We start from the raw sequence: 22,661 nt of genomic DNA, 5'->3' as shown, positions 1-22,661 counted from the left end.
ACTCCTTGTGCGTGGGGCTCCCCTATGCGGGGGACACCCCTGCATGGCACGGCACTCCTTGTGCGCATCAGCATTGCACATGGGCCAGCTCCACACGGGTCAAGGAGGCCCGGGGTTTGAACCGCGGACCTCCCATGTGGTAGACGGGCGCCCTAACCACTGGGCCAAGTCCCCTTCCCTGAGGTCTCTTCTTAATGCACTTTACTTTTTTTTTTTCCCCAAAGATTTATTTTATTTCACTCCCCTTCCCCCCCTGCCCCAGTTGTCTGTTCTGTGCCCATTTGCTGCATGTTCTTCTTTGTCCGCTTCTGTTGTTGTCAGCGGCACGAGAATCTGTTTCTTTTTGTTGCGTCACCTTGCTGTGTCAGCTCTGTGTGTGTGTGGCGCCATTCCTGAGCAGGCTGCACTTTTTTCATGCTGGGCGACTCTCCTTACGGGGTGCACTCCTTGTGTGTGGGGCTCCCCTACGTGGGGGACACCCCTGCATGAAACGGCACTCCTTGTGCGCATCAGCACTGCATGTGGGTCAGCTCCACATGGGTCAAGGAGGCCCGGGGTTTGACTGCGGACCTCCCATGTGGTAGGCGGACGCCCTATCCACTGGGCCAAGTCTGCTTCCCCCTGTTCTTAATGCACTTTAACCAAACCATCCAAAGTACACAATTAATGGTATCTGGTACAATCACATAGTTGTGCATTAATCGCTTCAATCATTATTAGAGTATTTTCATTTTTCCAATTATAATAATAAAAAACAAAAAAACACAAAAAATCTCATCACCTTTCAATCTCTCTATGCTGCTTCTGCCATACACAGCGGCTATTCTGGTTCTCTCTCTAGTTTATTTGTATTTATATTTTGTAAAAAGTCTAATATATCCAGTATTACCTATATTTATATTTCACATGACGTTTCACTGCATTATACTGTCCCATGTTACTGTTTTTTTTTTTTTTTAAGATTTATTTTATTTCTCTCCCCTCCCCCCCCGGGGTCTGCTTCCTGTGTCCATTTGCTGTGTGCTCTGTGTCCACTTGCATTCTTGTCAGCAGCACCGGGAATCTGTGTTTCTTTTTGTTGTATCGTCTTGCTGCATCAGCGCTCCGTGTGTGTGGCGCCACTCCTGAGCAGGCTGCACTTTTTTCTCATGGGGTGGCTCTCCTTGCGGGGCGCACTCCTTGTGTGTGGGGCTCCCCTACATAGGGGGCACCCCTGCGTGGCACAGCACTCCTTGGTGCATCAGCACTGCGCATAAGCCAGCTCACCACATGGGTCAGGAGGCCCTGAGTTTGAACCCTGGACCTCCCATACGGTAGGTGGATGCTCTATCAGTTGAGCCAAATCCATTTGCCCTATGTTACATTTTTTAGCTTTCCTTCTAGTAATATACATGTCCTTAGGCTTCTGCTTTCAACTACTGTCATATCCATATAATAGCACCACTAGTTACAAACACTATAATGTGCTTTCATCATTTCTATTCATTTCCAAAGATTAACAACCTTTTTACCAATTCTGTACAAATTAACCCTCAACTTTCCATTCTCTAGCCTCATTCTATTTTCTGGTGACCTAAATAGTCTAATTATTAACTTCATGAGTTTACACAATATATTTAGTTCATAACAGTGCAATCATACAGCATTTGTCCTTTGTGTATGGCTTGCTTCACTCAACATATGTCCTTGAGGTTCATTTATGTTGTCATAGGCTTCATGACTTCATTTCTTCTTATAGCTACATAATATTTCATCGTGTGTGTACATCACAACTTGTTTATAAATTCATCGCTTGATGGACACCTGGTTTGCTTCCATCTTTTGACAATTGAGAATAACATCGATGTCCATGTCACTGCTCTCAGTTCTTCTGGGTATATACAAATCTATATTCGACTTCTTTAGGAATTGCCAAATAGGCCTCCACAGTACCATTTTACATTCCCACCAACAGTGAATAAGCATTCATCTCTGTATCCTCTGCAACACAAGTAGTTTTCCGACTTAAGAGTGACCATTCTAATATGAGTGAAATGATATCTAATTGCAGTTTTGATTTCCATTTCCCTAATCGCTAGTGATGTTGAACATTTTTTCATGTATTCTTCTTTGGAAAAATGTCTATTCAAGTCTTTTGCCCATTTTTTTAGTTGGGTCATTTGAATTTTTACTGTTGAGTTGTAAAGTCTCTTTATATATCCAGGATTTTAAACCCTTATCAGAGGGAAGCAGACTTGGCCCAATAGATAGGGCATCCGCCTACCACATGGGAGGTCCGCGGTTCAAACCCCGGGCCTCCTTGACCTGTGTGGAGCTGGCCCACGCGCAGTGCTGATGCATGCAAGGAGTGCTGTGCCACGTAGGGGTGTCCCCCGCATAGAGGAGTCCCACGTGCAAGGAGTGCGCCCCGTAAGGAGAGCTGCCCAGCACGAAAGAAAGTGCAGCCTGCCCAGGAATGGTGCTGCACACACGGAGAGCTGACACAACAAGATGACACAACAAAAAGAAACACAGATTCCCGGTGCTGCTGATGAGGATAGAAGCGGTCACAGAAGAACACAGCAAATGGACACAGAGAGCAGACAACTGGGGGTGGGGGCGGGGAGAGAAAAACAGACAAACAAACAAAAACCCTTATCAGACATGTGATTTCCAAATACTTTCTCCCATTGAGTTGACTGCCTTTTCATCCTTCTTTTTTTAAAAGATTTATTTATTTACTTACTTCCCCTTTCCCTTGTTGTTTTGCACTCGCTGTTTGCTTTCTGAGTCCATTCACTGTGTGTTCTTCTGTGTCTGCTTGTCTTCTCTTTAGGTGGCACCAGGAACCGATTCTGGGACCTTCCCGGGTGGGAGAGAGGCACGCAATCTCTTGTACTACCTCAGCTCCCTGGTCTGCTGTGTCTCTTATTGTCTCTCCTCTGCGTCTCTTTTTGTTGTCATCTTGCTGCATCAACTCTCTGTATGCAGGCCATTCCTCCTGTGTGGGCCAGCTTGTCTTCACCAGGAGGCCGTGGGAATCGAACCCTTTACCTCCTATAAGGTAGAGGGGATCCCAATCACTTGAGCCACATCTGCTTCCCCTATTTCACCCTTTTAACAAATCCTGTGAGAAGTAAAAGTATTTAATTTTGAGAAGGTCCCACTTATCTATTTTTTCTTTTGTTACATGTGCTTTGGGTATAAGATCCAAGAAACCATCAACAACCACAAGGTCTTTAAGATGTTTCCCTATGTTTTCTTCTGGTAGTTTTGTGGTCCTGGCTCTTTTTTTTTTTTTTTTTAAGATTTATTTATTTATTTATTTATTTCTCTCCCCCCACCCCCACCCTGGTCGTCTGTTCTCTGTGTCTATTTGCTGCATCTTCTTTGTCTGCTTCTGTTGTTGTCAGCGGCACGGGAATCTGTGTTTCTTTTTGTTGCGTCATCTTGTTGTGTCAGTTCTCTGTGTGTGCAGCACCATTCCTGGGCAGGCTGCACTTTCTTTCGCACTGGGCGGCTCTCCTTACGGGGTGCACTCCTTGCGCGTGGGGCTCCCCTACGCGGGGGACACCCCTGCGTGGCATGGCACTCCTTGCGTGCATCAGCGCTGTGCATGGGCCAGCTCCACATGGGTCATGGAGGCCCGGGGTTTGAACTGCGGACCTCCCATGTGGTAGACGGACGCCCTAACTACTGGGCCAAGTCCGCCGCCTCTCCTGGCTCTTATATTTAGGCCTTGGATTCATTTTGAGTTTATTCTTGTGTAGAGAGTAAGATTGGGGTCCTCCTTCATTCTTTTCGTTATGGATATATAGTTCTCTCATCACTATTTGTTGAAGAGACTGTTTTGTCTCACTAATATGGACTTGGTAGGCTTGTCAAAAACAAGTTGACCATAGAGGTGAGGGCTCACTGCTAGACTCTCAATTCTATTCCACTGATGGATGTGTCTATCTTTATGCCACTATCATGTTGTTTTGACCACTGTAGCTTTGTAATATATTTCAAGATCAGGCACTAAAATTCCTCCTTAGAATGCTTTTGGCTATTTGGGTGTACTTTCCCTTTCAAATGAATCTGGTAATTATCTTTTCTATTTCTGTAAAAAGGCTGTTGGAATTTTGATTGGTATTACATTGAATCTATAAATCCATTTTGGTGGGACTGTCATCTTCATGATATTTAATCTTCCAATACATGAACATGGGATGTCTTTCCATTTGTTTAGATCTTCATTGTTTTCTTTTAGCAGTGTTTTGTAGCTTTCTGCATATAGGTCCTTTATTTCTTTGGTTAAGTTGATTCCTTGGTATTTGAGTCTTTTTGTTGCTACTGTAACCCCTGATTTCTTCCTCAGGTTGTTCAATACTAGCATACAAAAACATTACTGATTTTTGTGTGTTGATCTTGTATCCTACCACTTTGCTGAATGCATTTATTAGTCCAAGTAGCTTTGTTGTAGACTTTTCAGAATTTTCTAAAAAGAGGATCATGTCATCCACAAACAGAGTTTTACTTCCTCTTTTTCTATTTGGATGTCTTCAATTTTTTTCTCTCATCTAATTGTGCTAGAACTTCTAGCACAATCTTGAATAACAGAGGTGACAGTGGGCATTCTTGTCTTGATCCTGCTCTTAAAGGGAAAGCTTTCAACCCTTCTCTATTAAGTACAAGGTTTGCTGTGGTATTTTCATATATGCCCTTTATTCTGTTGAGGAACTTTCCTTCTATTCCTATCTTTTGAAGTGTTTTCATCAAGAAAGGATGCTGGATTTTGTGAAATGCCTCTTCTGCACCGACTGAGATGACTACTTGTTTTTTCCCCTTCAATTTGTTAATGTGGTGTATTACATTAATTGATTTTCTTAGATGAACCATCCTTGCATACCAGGAATAAATCCCACTTGGTCATGGTGTCGAATTCTTTTGATATGTTGTTGGATTCTATTTCCAAGTATTTTGTTGAGAATTTTTGAATCTATGTTCATTAGAGAGACTTGTATGTAATTTTTTTTTGTGTGTGTGATATCATTATCTGGCTTTGGTGTTAGGGTGATGTTGACTTCATAAAATGTGCTGGGTAATTTTCCCTCCTCTTCAATTTTTTCGAAGAGTTTAAACAGGATTGGTATTAATTCTGCTTGAAATGCTGGGTAGAATTCACCTGTGAAGCAGGTCCTGAACTTCTCTTTGTTGGGAGATTTTTTTTTTTTAAGATTTTTAATTTATTTCTCTCCCCTTTCCCGCCCCTCCTCTCCCCCCCAGTTGTCTGCTCTCTGTGTCTATTCACTGTGTGTTCTTCTGTGTCCACTTTTATTCTTGTCAGTGGCATTGGGAATCTGTGTCTCTCTTTGTTGAGTAATCTTGCTGCATCAGTTCTCCGTGTGTGCGGTGCCACTCCTTGGCAGGCTGCACTTTTTTCACGCGGGCGGCACACTCCTTGTGCATGGGGCTCCCCTACGTGGGGGACACCCCTCTGTGACATAGCACTCCTTGCATGCATCAGCACTGCACGTGGGCCAGCTCATCACATGGGTCAGGAGGCCCTGGGTTGAACTCTGGACCTTCCATGTGGTAGGTGGATGCTCTATCCATTGAGCCAAATCTGCTTCCCTGACTCATGTTTTTTAATCCATTCTGTCAGCCTGTATCTTTTGATTGGGGAATTTAAATCCATTCACATTCAATGATAGTACTGTAAATGTATTATTTACTTCTACTGTTTTATCCAATGGCTTTCATGTGTCATATCTTATTTTTGTCTTTCTTTAGTTATCCTTACTGCTGGTGCTCTGTTCTATACTCTACTCCAAGCCTCTCGCTCCTGTCTTATTCTTTTGGGCTGTAGGCTCCCTTAATGCTTCCTGCAAAAGCAGATTCTTTTTTTACAAACTCTTAGTTTCTGTTTGTTTGTGAATATTTTAAGGTCTCCTCCAGATCTGAAGAGCAATTTTGCCAGACAAAGAATTCTTGGCTGGACATTTCCAATGTCTTGGCTGAACATTTCTCTTTCAGTATCCTAATTTTATCATACCACTGTCCTCTTGCTTCCATGGTTTCTGGTGAGAAGTCTGCACTAAGTCTTACTGGGTGTCCCTTGTATGTGATGGTTTGCTTCTCCCTTGCTGCTCTCAGAATCTCCTCTTTATCTTTGGCATTTGACATTCTAAGTACAATGTGTCTTGGAGTAGGTCTATTCAGATATATTCTGATTGGGGCACTTCGAATGCTTGGACATGTAAATTCATTTCTTTCAAGAAAGTTGGGAAATTTTCAGCTATTATTTCCTCAAATACTCTTTCTGCCCCTTTTCCCTCCTCTTCTTCTTCTGGAACTCCATGACACATATATTGTTGCACTTTGTGTTATCATTTAACTCCCTGAGTCCTTCCTCAATTCTGTCCATTTTTCTCTAAGTTCTTCACTCTCTTCCACTTCAGCTGTTCTGTCTTCTGCATCACTTCTTTCTTCTGTCATTTCAAGTCTGCAGTTGTATGCCTCTGTTTTGTTTTGTTTTTTCCTGAATTGACCTAGGTTTATTTAATCTGAAAATACTACATGTTTGAGTTGACCCACAGTTGACCTAGATTTAATTTTCTGTTATCAAATGGGATGGAGGCTCAAGCTAGAAACTGTTTGGCTATATAATAAAATAGATTATCTTCTTTGACCACTCAAGTTTGTGAATTGAAAATTTGTACCTGCTACACTAGGCCAGCATTACAATCTATGAAAGTGGAACCCAGCTATTTTACACAAATTACCCAGATGACTGATAGTCTTCTCTTTTGTGACATCATTCTTTCATAGCTTGCTATATTCCTGCCTCCTCCATAGGCTCCTCTTCCTCTTACATTTCAGAGTTATCCAAGTCTTATCTTCAGTTCACTAGGCAGTCTTTTCTTCTTCCATGGGTTTTATTTTTCCCCATGTATAGATAGTTAGCTACTATATTTCACTTGCTATTCCACCGAGAAGCCAACTGTTAGTCTTATAATTGCTCCTTTGAAGGTTATAAGGCTTTTTGTTGACTACTTGTAGGATTTTCTCATTTACTTTTTTTTTTTAAACAGTGCTAAGATTTCTAGATGTGAAATTTTTTATCCTGCATGGAATTCATGGTGATTCTTGAATCTGTGGCTTGATTTCTTTAATCAATTTTGGGATATTTTCAGTCATTTTCTCTTCAAACATTGTTCTACTCCATTCTTTCTCTTCTTTCCTGGCTAAAATTACATGTGTGGAACCTATTCCTCATATGCTATATATATTTTATGTTCTTTTCTGTTTTCCATTCTTTTTTTTTTTAAGATTTATTTATTTCTCTCTTCTTCCTCCGCCCCCCCGCCCCAGCCCCAGTTGTCTGTTCTCTGTGTCTATCTGCTGCACGTTCTTTCGTCCACTTCTGTTGTTGTCGGCGGCACGGGAATCCGTGTTTCTTTTTGTTGAGTCATCTTGTTGTGTCAGCTCTCCATGTGTGCAGCACCATTCCTGGGCAGGCTGAACTTCCTTTTGCGCTGGGCGGCTCTCTTTATGGGACACACTCCTTGCGCGTGGGGCTCCCCTACACGGGGGACACCCCTGCGTCGCACGGTACTCCTTGTGTGCATCAGCACTGCGCATGGGCCAGCTCCACACAGGTCAAGGAGGCCCAGGGTTTGAACTGTGGACCTCCCATGTGGTAGACGGACACCCTAACCACTGGGCCAAGGCTGCTTCCCTCCATTCTTTTTATTCCATGTTTTATTGTAGATATTTTATGTTTGTGTTCTGGGTCAATAATTCTATTTTAATCCACTGTTAAACTTATCCATTACATTTTCAATATCAGATAGTGTAAATTTAAGTTCTCAAAATTTGAAACTGTTGAAATTTTCCAACAAATTCCATGAACTAATTAATCATAGTTATTTTAAAATCCAGGTCTGATGATTCCATTATCTGAATTCCCTGGGGGTATGTTATTAGTGTATGTTCTGTCTCTTGATAATCAATTCAGTCATGTTTTGTTATTTTAAAAATTTATTATTTTAGTTATTTTTAATGAAATCTTCCTATCAGAGAGGATTTACTTTTGTTTTTAGCAGGCAGCAAGACTAAGGGCACTAGAAAGCCTGGCTCACTTTAATCCAATCAAGGATTTATATTATTCAAAGTTTGGCTTTAGTCTATTTTCACTTTTACTCTTAGTGCGTAGCCCTTTGGGGTCCCAACAAAAAACCTGGTATGTTTATCTGGGTCCCTCCTTCTTATTAAGTCTTCAACTCCTGTTTACCCCCTTACCCGCAGCCTTGTTTGTTTAAATCCTACCCAGATTCTCAGCCTCCACTTTTAGAACTAACAATCTCCTTGAGAAGAAAAGTGGCTCCAAATGGTAGGCCCATTTTTCTCAGCTTCTCTCTTTTGCTCCCCAACTCTGCTAGAATTTGGGCCTACAATTTCACCCTGCCTTGGCAGTCCTCTGGTGCCTTTAAAAAGAATTTTAAACTATACTGAACAGCCCTTATATTTTATCACAGCAGAAAAGCTGGTCCTAAACCACTTTGTCAACCACTGCTGGTAGAACTGCCTCTCTCCTGAACCTCAGACTTAAATATCCAATATCCAGTTAAATATCTCCTAAATATTCCACAGGTGCACAATGCACAATAGGTTCACAGTGACCCCTTCATTTGCCTCATCCCCCACTCTGTCCCACTCAACCTGCTCTACCTGTTGAGGCTATTTTTGTTCATGATATAAATCTTGTCATGTGTGACTCTCCATTCTCCCTCTCTCCTATATGTTATCACTTAGCAAGTACTATGTATATGACCTTCATTATTTTCCTCCCACTTGGACCCATTGCTCTGTTTCCTAGAAAATCATCCTTGGCAATCCTCATCTCTCTTCTGAATCACTGCATTAGTTCAGTGTCCTCCCTATCTTCTCTGCTTTCAGAACCTTCCCCTATGCTTACATTGCATGAGCCGCCAGGAATCTCTTCTAAAAGAGGGGCTGACCAGGCCACTGCCTGCTTAAAGTCCTTCAAAGGCTCTTCACAGCCTTGGCAATTAAGGAAAAATTCTCACCTTTGTACGTAGACCCTCCATGATCTGGCTCCCACACACGCATTTTTTTTGGCCTTAGCCATCTGCTCTCCTGTTTCTTATATATCATCTAGGCAAGTCACTTCCCCAAGCACAACACCATCCTCTGCCTAGAGTCTTCCCTCTTCTCTTCCATTCCATCTCTTTCACAGTCCTTCTGAGACCCATCTCAAATGTTAATTCCATCAGCAAATGTTTATTGAGCACCTGCTATGTGCTAGACCTAGTGCTAGGCCCTGAGACTACAAAGGTGACCAAGACAGACAAAGTCTCTTCCCTCACCTAAAGGTCTAGTCAGAGACTTAAGACACTGAACCAGTAATCTCCTCTATGAAGCTTTTTCAGGACCTCCCAAACAAGTATGATCTACTCTCCCTTATGTCTTTTCAGTTTTTTGCTTGCTCTCAATGCTGCCCTAATCCCTCATCCGACCCTGTCCCAGTTTCACCATCACTCACAGTAATTTGTACTCATTTCTCACTGCGCTTATCCTGGAAAAGATCCTTTTTGGCTTCAGAGGGTAGGGGTAGTGTCTTAATTTCTCATCCAGGACTCTTCAGAAATTGTATAGCCCCACTGGCTCTGGGAGTGTGCTGAGGAGGAAGGCACCTGCGTAGGCCTGATCTCTGCCTCCTCTGGAGTCCAGGGCTCTTCCCTGACCACCCAGTACTTCCCACTCCCCATCCCTGCCATCCCACCCAGGGCAGGAGCTCCCCTCACCACTATTCTCTCTCCAGGTCTCTCCTGTCCCAGAGGCCCTGGCTAGGCTCCATTCCAATTCCAATTCTAGACCTTTACTTCTACTTTTTCTGCTCTTGGAGTCTCAAGACTGTTACCTGGGCTCACTCTACATCCAGAAGGTCTAAAATGGGATAGTCGTCCTATATCTTTCTTGGCCATTACCTATAGGCTTCCCCTTGGCACTTATAAATCTCTCTCTTCTGGTTCTCATTTTGAGCAATTGAGTCCCTTAGGAGAGTGTGTCCTCACCCTTGCCTCTGCTTTTAAAATCCTCCTTCCTCAACCCATCCTTGCTAATATCTCTTTCTTCTTCTGTAACTTCAACCTCACACTTCTCCTGTCTACAAATGTCTTGAAGTTTCCTATCTTAATACTCCCACAACTTCATAATCTTCTCTAACTACAGCCTTCTCTTCTTTCCTCACTGCCAACTTTCCGAAGTCTTTTTTTAAAGATTTATTTATTTATTTATTTCTCTCCCCTTCCCCCACCCCCACCCCGGTTGTCTGTTCTCTGTGTCTATTTGCTGTGTCTTCTTTGTCTGCTTCTGTTGTTGTCAGCGGCAAGGGAATCTGTGTCTCTTTTGGTTGCATCATCTTGTTGTGTCAGCTCTCTGTGTGGGCAGCACCATTCCTGGGCAGGCTGCACTTTCTTTCGTGCTGGGCAGCTCTCCTTATGGGGCGCACTCCTTGCATGCATCAGCACTGCACGTGGGCCAGCTCCACATGGGTCAAGGAAGCCTGGGGTTTGAACCGCAGACCTCCCATGTGGTAGATGGACACCCTAATCACTGGGCCAAGTCTGCTCCCTGCTTGTTGTGTCCCTCAGTATATTTCCTTATTGCGTCATCTGTGTTATCTCATTTTGTAAGCTCGCCTTCTTTAGGAGACACTGGGAAACAAACTTGGGACCTCTCATGTGGTAGACAGGTGCCCAACTTCTTGAGCCACATTTGCTTCCCCTGGGTAGATTCTTAAGAAGACAGGATTCACTGTGTAGTAGGCACTACACTTTTCAAGGACACCTATACCAAACCCACTATTTCTTGATTTGTCTCTGCTCAAGTAATCCTTGCAATTTTCTCTGAGGATCATTAATAATGTTGGCAAATTTGTTCTTGAAACAAAGCAGAAATAGACAAAAAGAGAGGCCCTCATGACAAACTATTGTAAACCGTGACAAGGCACACACTGGAATATCAGACTATCTTTTATAACTTCCCTAACTTGAGGCAAAGTTATCTTCACCTAGACCTGTGACCTTGCCTTAAAGAATTAAGGTGGGGAAGCAGACTTGGCCCAATGGATAGGGTGTCCGCCTACCACATGGGAGGTCCGTGATTCAAACCCCAGGCCTCTTTGACCCATGTGGAGCTGGCCCACGTGCAGTGCTGATGTGCACAAGGAGTGCCGTGCCATGCAGGGGTGTCCCCCGCGTAGGGGAGCCCCATGCACAAGGAGTGCGCCCCGTAAGGAGAGCTGTGCAGTGTGAAAGAAAGTGCAGCCTGCCTAAGAATGGCACTGCCCACACAAGAGCTGACAGAACAAGACAAGGCAACAAAAAGAACCAGATTCCTGGTGCCACCGATAAGGATAGAAGCGGTCACAGAAGAACACACAGCGAATGGACACAGAGAGCAGACAACTGGGGGGTGGGGGGAAGGGGAGAGAAATAAATAAAAAAATAAATCTTAAAAAAAAAATTAAGGTAACTAAAGCCTTGTGCAATTTGATGAACCTAAATACTATGATGAGAAAGGATTGGCATCCTGCTTATAGCTTACGTCATTTTATATAAGAGATGTAGATCCTGAGATAGTAGGAATAGTTGGAGTATGCAAGTATGTTAAACTGCTTCTGACAGATGCAAATTAATTTAAGATTTAGTTATAGCTTCACTGTATAATGGCTAATGAATATTTTACTTTCTATAAGGTAGAACTTCTCAAAGTATAGTTGTCCCTGAGACCCTTTGAACGTGTTTACATAAAAAAGGCCCTCCCTTTTAAAACTATATACATTTGTGTGTAAGACAAGATTTAACTTCATGTTCTTCAGTCCAACAACATAATGGAACACACTAACTGCAGAAACATGTATGAGAATCCAGATTTTCTATTATGCCAGATAATAAAAAGATGTGCAAAAATATAAAACAATGCCATTCTTGTCACTAAACTTTTTCCCTAAAAGTAATGTTAATGTTACTTTTAATTAGAAATGTTATTTACATTAACAAATACTGGGTTGATCATTATTATTATTTTTAGACTATTTATTTCTCTCCTTCCCCAACCCCCCATTGTCTGCTCTGTGTGTCCATTCACTGTGTGTTCTTTCTGTGTCTGCCTGTATTCTCATTACGTGGCTCCAGGAACCGATCCTGGGACCTTCTAGAGTGGGAAAGGCAATCATTCTCTTGCACCACCTCAGCTCCCTATTCTGCTACTTCTACTTATTGTCTCTCCTCTTTGTCTCGTTGTGTCCTTGCTGCGCCAGCTCCTGCGCCCACCAGCACCCCTGCGTGGAGGGTGGCACTCCCACATGCGCCGGCACTCCATGTGGGTCAGCTCGCCACGCAAGCCAGTCTGCTGCGTGGGTAAGCTTGCCTTCACCAGGAGGCCCTGGGCATTGAACCCTGGACCTCCTATATGGGAAATTGGAGCCCAACTGCTTGAGCCACATCCGTTTCCCTCATTATTATTTTTTAAATGCTTAACAAATACATATTTTTTAAAACTTCTCAGCTTAATTTCTAGTACGGTAAATGTTGATATACCCCATATTATAAAAATTCTTCCATAATTTTTAGGAGGATAAAAGAGTTCTGGGATCAAAAGATTTGAGAACCCATTGCAATAAAGCATAAGAATTTCAGTAGCCAAGTGGGAATGATTCTACTGTTGCAAGCAGAAGGAGGTTTCAGAGTCATTTATTCAAGTAACATTTATTAAATAGCTGATTTGAACAAAGTGCTGCATAAGATATACATAGTTTACTGGAGGAAAGAAGCCCATAAACAGATCCCAATCCAAAGAGTATCCCCAAAGATCAGAGCAGTTTAGAACCTACTCAATAACAGCTCCATTCAAGACCTCTGAAATTGTTTCTCTCTCCAAATTCCAGCTGTGACCTGACAAATGTTTCTGACATCATTCATTTTATCTAGCTCCTTGATATCACAGCAAACTTACCAAGGGAGATCTTGGTAAGGAGATGAAGAAAAAGGAAAATGGAAATTTCCCATTAAAAAAAATGATCAAAGTGAAACAATAATAGACTACCTAGATAGACGCCAAAGAAACTACTATCAAAGATGTTTTCCTCATGGAATGTATATAGATTACATTAAAAAAAAATTTTTTTTTGAGGTACCAGGGCCAGGGATTGAACCCAGGACTTCCTATGTGGGAAGCTGGCACTTAATGACTGAGCCACACTGGCTCCCCTGAGTTGGTTATTTCATTTGTTTGCTTGCTGTTTTTTGTTTTTAGCTGGCATGGGGGAAACAAACCCAGGACCTCCCATGTGGGAAGCAGGTGCTCAACTGCTTGAGACACATCCATTCCCCTAGATTATATTTCTTGTAAATCTAATTGTTCTAATGCCCTAGAAGATTTCTACTGGAAAGGAACACTAAGGATAATCCATACCAAAGTAATAAGATAAAAAGACATAACTCTCTGGGAAGCGGATTTGGCCCAATGGATAGGGTGTCTGCTTACCACATGGGAGATCCAAGGTTCATACCCAGGGCCTCCTGACCCATACGATGAGCTGGCCCATGGGCAGTACTGATGCGCACAAGGAGTGCCGTGCCACGCAGGGGTGTCCCCCGCATAGGGGAGCCCCACGCGCAAGGAGTGCCCCCTGTAAGGAGAGCTGCCCAGTGTGAAGAAAGTACAGCCTGCCCAGGAATGGCGCCGCACACATGGACAGCTGATGCAGCAAGATGACACAACAAAATGAGACACAGGTTCCAGGTGCCAATGACAAGAATACAAGCGGACACAGAAGATCACACAGCGAATGGACACAAAGAGCAGACAACTGGGGTGGGGGTGGGGGGAAGAGAAGAGAAATAGATAAAATAAATCTTTATAAAAAGACATAACCATTCATTCATTTCATTAAACATATTAATCTTTTTAAAAGTGAATGATTATACAACTTAATGTATTTGCTTAAAGTAGAAACACACATACAAACAGGTCAAACAAGAAATGGTTTAGAGTTAAAGGTTAACATAACAAAAGGCTTCTTTTCTCAAGAGGTTTTTTACTACCTTTCGTGGTCTAAGAAAAAACTGTTTTACTAAGCACTATGCCTATATTTTAGTTAACAACTGTAAAAAAAAATGGATCCTCCTCCTACCACCTCCCATAATATCTTGCACATACACTCTTACACTGTATTTTAACCACTGATTTTCTTGCCTCTCTCCCTGAGGGCAGAAATCATGACTTATTAACCTTTTTATCCTTGGCACATAGTTTACTATCTGGCATACACTAAACTCTCAACAAATAGTTGTTGAAGGGAAGTGGATATGACTCAAGTGATTGGGCTTCCGTCTACCATATGGAAGGACCCAGGTTTGATCCCTGGGGTCTCCTGGTAAGCAAGACGATGATGCAACAAAAAGAGAGATGGAGGGGAGAGTCAAGGCAAGACACAACAGAAACCAGAAATTGAGGTGGTGCAAGTAACAGGGAACCTCTCTCCATATTGGAGGTCCCTAGGATCAAATTCCGGTAAATCCTAGAGGAGAAAACAAGAAGAGAAGACAACACAGACAGAAAAAAAAAAAGGGGGCGGGGGGGGGAATTGTTGAAGAATGAAGAGATGAACAAATAGGTAAAAACTTAATTGTCAACTAAAAGGTGAAGTGTCTCAGTGAAATACGCTACCTATAAGGATGAAACTAAAACTCAGCCTTGTCCTTCTGGGTCACCAGGTAACCTACCTGTTCTGTATTTACCAAGTATAGGAAAAGGTCATTGATTTCTGGAGAACCAATAGAAATTCAAGTTAAAAGATTTCAGTCTATAACCAGATTTTCCCAAGAAGAATTAAACACAACCACAAAAATCTGATTTAGTTTGAGACCTTGTATCCCTATAATTTGAGACTTCTTACACTTCCCCAAAGCTAAAGACTACAAGGAATACGCTTTAAAAAACAAAACAAAACACCATAAACCTTAATTTACTAAAGATATATAACAGAGAGCAGCATATAAGGGCTATGCAGTTCCCTGTGTATGTTTAACTACTTGACAAACTTGTTGCCTTACAGAGTAATACTCCACTGAGAAGATAAATGCAGAGGAGCAAAACCACAGAGCAAGGCATGGCTAGAAAGCACTGTCATGAATATTACCCAAAACAGAATAAAAGTTAACTAGTCAGAAATTGGATGTGGCTCAAACAGATGGGTGCCTGCCTACCACATGGGAGGTCTCAGTGCCTCCGAAAAGAAGACAAGCAGACATTGACCCTGCTGCAATGAGCAGATGGTACAAGCTGGCAGATGTTGCAGCCTGTGGGGAGCAGATGTGGCTCAGGCTTTTGGGCACTCGTCTCTAATGTGGGAGGTCCCAGGTTCAGTTCCCAGTGCCTCCTGGAGAAGGTGAGCAAAATGAGCACACAGATGAGAGAACCATCGGGGGGGGGGGAGGGGGGGTTAAATAAAGAAAAATAATGTTAAAAAAAAAATTAACTAGTTATTTAAATCACTCAGGACATGATTTACATTTTAAATCTTATTTTTAAAACAATTTTAAAAAAAGATCTGTTGTCTAAAGTAAAATTTGATATACTTGTATCACTTTTCATTCCTAAAAACGGAATCAAATGTGAATTTAAAGTTCTCTTTTCAGTTTGTAATATTATATGCTTGGGGGGTGGGGGGTACATGGGGACCTCATATTTTTTTGAATGTAAAATTAAAAAAATGAATTAAAAAAAATTATATATGCTTGACACTGTCATCAGTACTGTCCAATATAACATGAGCCATATATGTAATTCTAAATTTTCAGTAGTTACACTTAAAAAGTAAAAACAGCTCAAATTAATTTTAATAATATATTGTTTAACCCAATATATCCAAATATATTATGTCAATATGTAGTCAGTATAAAAAATTAAGATAATTTATACACTTTTTTTTTTCATACTAGGTCTTTGAAATCTGATGTGTACATACAACATATCTCAATTCAGAGCAGTTTACATGAACCACATGTAGCTAGTGGCTTCTGTACCGGACAGCATAGCTCTAAAGAATTCAGAAGGAATTATTCTTCATATCTAGGAAAACTGCCTTGGTTTCAGATTTTATTAATAGTTAGAAGTGGTTATGGCTGACTCCTTTGGTTATGGTTAACACCTCAAATAACTTCTCTAAAGATAAAGTAGAAGCAGATTCAAGTACAAAAAAGGACAAAAATCAGTGGATTTTTTAAAAGGCAGCTTTAACTTGCCTAAAAATACCCACGGAGAAGTCAAAATAGGTGTATCTACCCCTTCCTACTTTTTAAGGAAGGTATACAGATTCCCTTGCTGCCCCTACTTCTTTAACCTCTTCTTTACCCATCTAGGAAACCTAGTTTTCTTAGTCAGGAAGTGGCTAAAGCCAAAATATCTTGACTTGTCTCTTTTTGGTGGCAAATACATTGTCACAGAGAGTCAGGATACAGCCAGGAACCTGACTTCAGGCAGGGCAGTATTCAGGGTTGTCTGCAGAACTTCAACACGCATGATGCAGAAAGGGCTGGGAGAGAAGTTTTCCCAGAGAAAAGGAGGGACAAAGGAGACTTCTGACTACCTGGAGCTTATTAGGAGGTGGGTTCTTAGATAAGGGTAGGGCCACGTGGTGACCTTTCCCAATCAGTTCTGTGATTTATGATTCAAAAATGCCCAACAGAATACCTTTAGGGATGCTGTGGAATGGGCTGTCTCTCTTAAAGCCCATCAGCAGCCATGGCCTTTCTTCCCAAGGCCTCTCTCCCCTGTCTAGAGGACCAACGGGGCCACAATACTATGAGATAACATGGATCTAGGAGGAGGGCAGCAGGCCTGCTGGGAAGAAGAAAAAAGTTCTTTTTCCACTTAAGGCAGTGGAAGTAGGGGAGAACAAGAAAAGAAAAAAAAAAAAAAAAGGCAGTATGCAGCAGGGATAGCAATACTTACAAGATGAAATGAGTGGTTAAAAAACGTGCATGAAAAAAATGAGTCACTATTCTTGCTGCCAGGTACATGACAGGCCAGCAAGTGAGTCTGTTCAGTCCTCAATGGGCAAGAATGTTATTGAGAAGGCTCTTTTGACACCCCAGTGAGTTACTCTTTAGTAAGTTATTGAAGGGAAGCAGATGTGGCTCAAGTAATAAGGCCTTCCCCTGCCATATGGGAGGATCTGGGTTCGATCCCTGGGGCCTCCTGGTGAAAAAGAAGAGAAAGCGTGCCTGTGTGGTGAGAATGCCCACATGGTGAGCCAAGTGCCCGTGTGGCAAGCCAAGTGTCCATGTGGGTGGCTGCGTCATGAGCTGAGTGTTCACGTGAGTGCCTGTGTGGTGAACCAGTGCCCATGTGGTGAGCCGAGTGCCCACACAGCAAGCTGAGTGTCCATGCGGTGAGCCAGTGCCCTCACAAGGGAGTCACGCAGCAAGATGACGACACAACAAAAGAAAGAGGAAGGGGAGAGTCAAGGTGAAGCGCAGCAGAGACCAGGAACCGAGATGGCAAAATTGACAGGGAACCTCTCTCCACATCAGAGGTCCCCAGGATCAAATCCCAGTGAATGCTAGAGGAGAAAGCAAAGAAGAAAAGACAAAAAAGAGAAACAGACCAAGAACAACGGGGGAGGGGAGCATTAAATAAATAAATAAATAAATCTTTAAAAAAAAAAAAAAGAGAAACAGATACGGAAGATCACACAGTGAACAGACATAGCAAAAACAGCAGGGCGGGGAAGGGAAGAAAAAATAAAGCAAGTAACTTAAGTTTAAAAAAAAGTAAGTTATTGAAGCAAGTAAGTTACTTTTAAGTAAGCTGCAGTGAAGTAATAAGAAGGATTGGCGTAATGAATGAGCAGCAGTGAGAGCTCTTATCTATCTCGTATACCATTCACAGAATAATTTTCTTCTGGCAACATACAGTTCCCATTGTACCACCAGATTCAAAACAAATGGGCCTTTTATAGCTCTGATGATGTGAATATTAAGTCTCAAGCTCCCACTTGATCCCAAGGAACACTGTGCTCAAGGGACTGAATATTAAGTTACAAACAATTTCAACTTTAAGATACAGTTTAATGGTGTGTGAAAAAAACTATTTAAAAAAAGATACAGTTTAAGTCAGACTCAGCAGACCTAGCTTGGACCTTTTGCTCAGGTCACAATCAGCAACATAATATTAAAAGAAGTTTAAAAAAAAAAACTGAGGCGTTTCTTATCTCTGTTTTGCTAGGGTACATAGGGCAGAGTGAGTGAAAGAGTATGTATGTAGAAAGGTATACAAGGTTCAAATGGTGATCTTTAACAACAGAAACAAAGGAATGGTAGTTTTGTTTCTCTCAGTTAAGCCAAACACCTGCTGCAGATTGAAGATACAGATTCAAGGTTACCCCTCTGGGCATGTGAGTAGATGAGGGTGGACCCTTCTCAGTCATTTAGTAAGTATTTACTGACCATATGCTACATTCAAGGTGTTGAGCAAGGTGGAGGCCACCACAACGCAACTAGCCACCAGAGGCCCACAAAGGAAACCGCTATCTTTAATAGATAGTGATCTCTTATCTGCAGTTCTTTATATAGAGAAGTTGTAAACCTACAATCATGCACAATGTGCAGAATTCCCACGTACTACACTCTCCACCAACTTTACATTTTGTAGAACATTTATTACAGATTATGAAAGAACATCACCAAAATATTACCACTAACTGTGGTCTATAGGAGGGGTTCTTAACCTTTTTTGCTCCACGGACCCCTTTGCCAATCAGGTGAGAACCATGGACCCTTTACTAAGTCTATACTATTACTGTGTATTATTTAATAACTGTATCACATTTGTATCAACATGTTCCCACAATAATTTTTTTTTTGTTTTGAATTTTCAATTCAAGCTCATAGACCCCTGGTTAAGAACCCCTGGTCTATAGCATGTATTTGGTATATTTTTTCCATATCCCCTCCCCCCGCCCTTAACACCATGTATTAGTAATGTACATTTGTCATATTTGTACTATTAGCCACAGACCATCATCCACCACATGGGTCACTGCGTTATACAGTCCCATGCCATGTACAATCTATCCAAAGTATACACTCAGCGGCTCTCACTTTCATTGTAGAGTTGTACAGTCATTACCTCAGTAAATTTGGAATGTTTTCCTTGGCCGGAAAGAAAAAAATCACCTACCTCCCTATTATTGGCCCTTAGCATTGATACAGTAACTTCTCTGACACTGATGCAAGAATATTACAATATTGCTGTTAACTACAATCCATAAGTTATAGTAGTTGTATTTTTCCCATGCATCACTATATTATCACCTTGTAACAGTGATATGCATTTGTTCTAGTTTATAGAAGAACATTCTTGTATTTGTACTATTAACCACAATCCTTATTCATCTCTGGTTTACTACGTTATTCTGTCCCTAGATTATTCTCTTTCAATTGACATTTACATCCCTTGACTACCCCTTTCAGTTACAATCCTAGCTGTGGAGTTATATTCACTATAATGTGCTACCATCAATTCTATCCATTTCCACACGTTTACAGTCAATCTAATTAAAAATTCTACAAAAGCATCCTATCGGGAGTTCTTTATGGAAATAAATAGTTGCTAGATACCAACACTTTATTTACAGTCAGGTGGTTTTTAGACATCCCCATCAGATGGGGCTGTAGTTTCCTAGGGAATGTAGGAACTTAAAAAAAAAAGCTCTGTATAGTTGATGAAAAGGAAGAGAAAATAAGACCAAATTGTACACTCTGTATTTATTCTTTAGAAGATTCTTGAAACAACACAAATAGAGACAATTTAGCGAGGGACTACCATAAAACATCAAAATATGCAGTAACAATTTGAAACAAAAACACAGAAAATGCAAAATTGAAGTGAAACCCATTACATTAAATAAAGAAGGAATGTGGATTTGTTTTGAAAATCCTAGAATACCAGGTACAGGAAGTTAAATCCTAACCCTTGAAAGCAGACTTCAGGAACAGCAAATGATGGTGACTTCATACAGTGGCAAGAGCACTGGGCTGGGAAATGGTATCTGGATTCTTGTTCCAGCTTCTTCCCAGGTGAGTATACAACCTCTGAAAAGCCACATGATTTACTGTCTCTAAGCTTTACTTTACTGTCTGTAAAAGGAGGAGGTTGGAGTTCAAGCCCTTCAAGTCTATGATTACTATATGAATGGCTTCTAGAAACTAAATAGGTGGTATTTGAGAAATGAGAAAATGTAGCAAAGACAACTAACTATACCAATATTTCTTGTACATCTTTTACTATAAAAGTACTTTCTAACATCTTGACTTTAGCCTATCCCAACAAGGCAGGAATTGGTAATCCAGCCTTCAATTTTATTAGTAATTTAGGTAGGCAGTCTTAAACACAAAATAGCAAGACTGCTTCTAGGGTTGAGCTTTCCTAACACCAAACACCACAAACGTGACTGTTCTCACTAGCCAAGAAATATCATACTAGAATGCTTTTAGCTCAATAGTCCCATCCACCCCTACTCCCCTGACACTGGAGCACCATAGAAACGTTCAGATAGAATTCCCACAGGTAAAGGATCCTTTTCCAGTGGCCCTGCCAGGGAGTATATAAGTCTTCTACCATCTGGGGTAACCCCTTGGAAATCTGAAGAGATACATAAATTTATATGAAACAGGTCTTTATAAGCAACAAGAGATTTCCTTTAACCACTAACGCGTAAATTTCCATATTGGTATATTTAGCTATAAAAAGCAGAGACTCTTTTTTGAGGCAGTGAACTTTTTCTTTTCTGTTTTGAAGTGTATGTTTTCTTTTTTGTCTCACTACATTGCCCTTCTCTTTTTTTCAGCCCTCATATACAGATGGATCTAGTTTACTCCTGAGGGACAAGCGATTGTTCCTCCACCCTAGGAATACTTAATAAACCACAATATTTAAATGACTGCAACAGTAAGTTCTGGAGGACTCAGAGAAGGTATTTAGATCTTTAGTTTTATATGCTTCCATTAAAAGCATTTTCATTTTTGCACCTGAATGTGTTGGCAGGGCACTTTTTTTCTGACAATACCCAAACACTACGAATAAATGATAGGTCAGAAATAGTAGATAAATCAAAAAGAGCAGTCCAAAATAGATAATACTGATTTTTCAGAGAGTAGCAGATTATATTATCTACAACATATTCCCAACCTAGAAAGGAAATTCCTGCATTACAGTAATTTCTGCTCTAGATAAAGGCAAAATGGACAAAAGGTGTCAAAGTGTCACCCTCATTACCTAAGACTTATACAGAAAGAAATCTTTTCTGGAGTCTGAGTAGTCTTGATTAAAATGGTCCAGAGCTCTAAGTCCAATTTAGAAATCTCACCACAACCGGTCCTCTGTAAAGATATTTATCTTAGCAGATATGTCCCACTCACTCAAAGAAATGTAAAACCATTGCTCAAGAGCACATGGTTGGGCCAAGTATGTTGTGATTCTGCTAAACTCACTCTGAAGCTGGGTCAATTCAGCTGTCCTCTAATAAGACTAGGGCTCGCCATCCTTTTAAGATGACCACTTCCCATCCATCTCAGGACTAAGGCCTGTTTTGCTGCTTATCTGACACCTCTCCATATTTTGGAAGCATCAGACTCCTGCACATAACGTGCCTCCCAGATTTCTACTCTCCTCCTGACTCTGGTAGAATTTTATTGAACTGTGACATTTCCCCCCACCCCCCCCCCCATAAGCAAAACTCCAAGAGTCGACAAACCAAGGCTGGGGCCTAAAGAATTCTGTTACCCTCGAGCCACAAAGTGTCTTCACAAATTCTAGATCCCAAGAGCCCACGCCTTTTCCTCGGGCAGTCTGGCTCTTGCGTTGAACCCCTCAACTTCCAGGGCACAACTGCCTCTGGTTTCCCTAACCCCTTCCTGTCCCTCGCTTCGGGGTCTCCGCGGGAGCGCGCACACAACCTATTTCCTCATCTCTAGAATTCTTGCAAAGCTGGGGAGAGGCCTAAGAGGCACCCCCAGCGACCGCCGCGCCCGGCGTCCCCTCGACCCCGACTCTCTCACTGGCCCACGCCCCAAACGCCCCGTCTTTACCCCGGCTCCAAGACCGGTGCACTGGCCACGCTCAAGGCAACCCCCTGGGCCATCAAGCGCCCCCGCGCCCTCCTTCCGGGCGCCCCCTACGTTCTGCTTCCGGTTCCCGGCCTCCGCCCGGGGTCGCCCCGGCGCCCGCGCCCCCCCGGCCGCGCCGGCCCCGCGCGCTGCTCCCTCGCGGGCTCTCACCGCTCGAAGAGCAGCCTCACGGAGAATATGCCCGCCGCCAGCGGGAACACTGAGAGGATGTGGCGGGCCCGCGGGTAGCCGTCCCCGGGCCCCTCGAGGTCGGCCCAGCTCACGTTCTGGGGCAACCAGAAGCGCTCGCTCCACAGCCAGCCCCACAGCAGGCTCAGGGCTCCCGCCGCCGCTGTCGCCATCTTACACCCGCCGCGCGGCCCCCGCCGCCACAGCCTCAGCTGTCGCTACGGAACCCCAGGGCAGGCGGCCCCGGGGTGGAGCCGCGCCGGCGGCCACCCCCTTCCGGCCCTGCCTGGCCCCGGAACGCCTCCGCCC

At 42.5% G+C, this 22,661-nt stretch overlaps 1 protein-coding gene across 2 annotated transcripts in view; it reads right to left on the bottom strand.

Moving 5' to 3' along the window:
• CERS5 (ceramide synthase 5) overlaps positions 1 to 22,661 on the bottom strand; it is a 48,611-nt gene extending 25,950 nt beyond the window's left edge. The window contains exon 1 of one of the 2 annotated variants that reach the window (XM_058308254.2): positions 22,335 to 22,661. In XM_058308254.2, the coding sequence (XP_058164237.1) occupies positions 22,335 to 22,525 (191 nt within the window). In that variant the 5' untranslated portion in view covers positions 22,526 to 22,661. The remainder of the gene's footprint in view (positions 1 to 22,334) is intronic. The other variant, XM_058308253.2, reaches the window with a different exon arrangement.

Source organism: Dasypus novemcinctus, chromosome 12 (assembly GCF_030445035.2).
Source record: "Dasypus novemcinctus isolate mDasNov1 chromosome 12, mDasNov1.1.hap2, whole genome shotgun sequence".
NCBI classification, from domain to species: Eukaryota; Metazoa; Chordata; class Mammalia; order Cingulata; family Dasypodidae; genus Dasypus; species Dasypus novemcinctus.
Note: the sequence above shows the minus strand (reverse complement) of the source record. Positions and strands in the feature narration are given on the sequence as shown.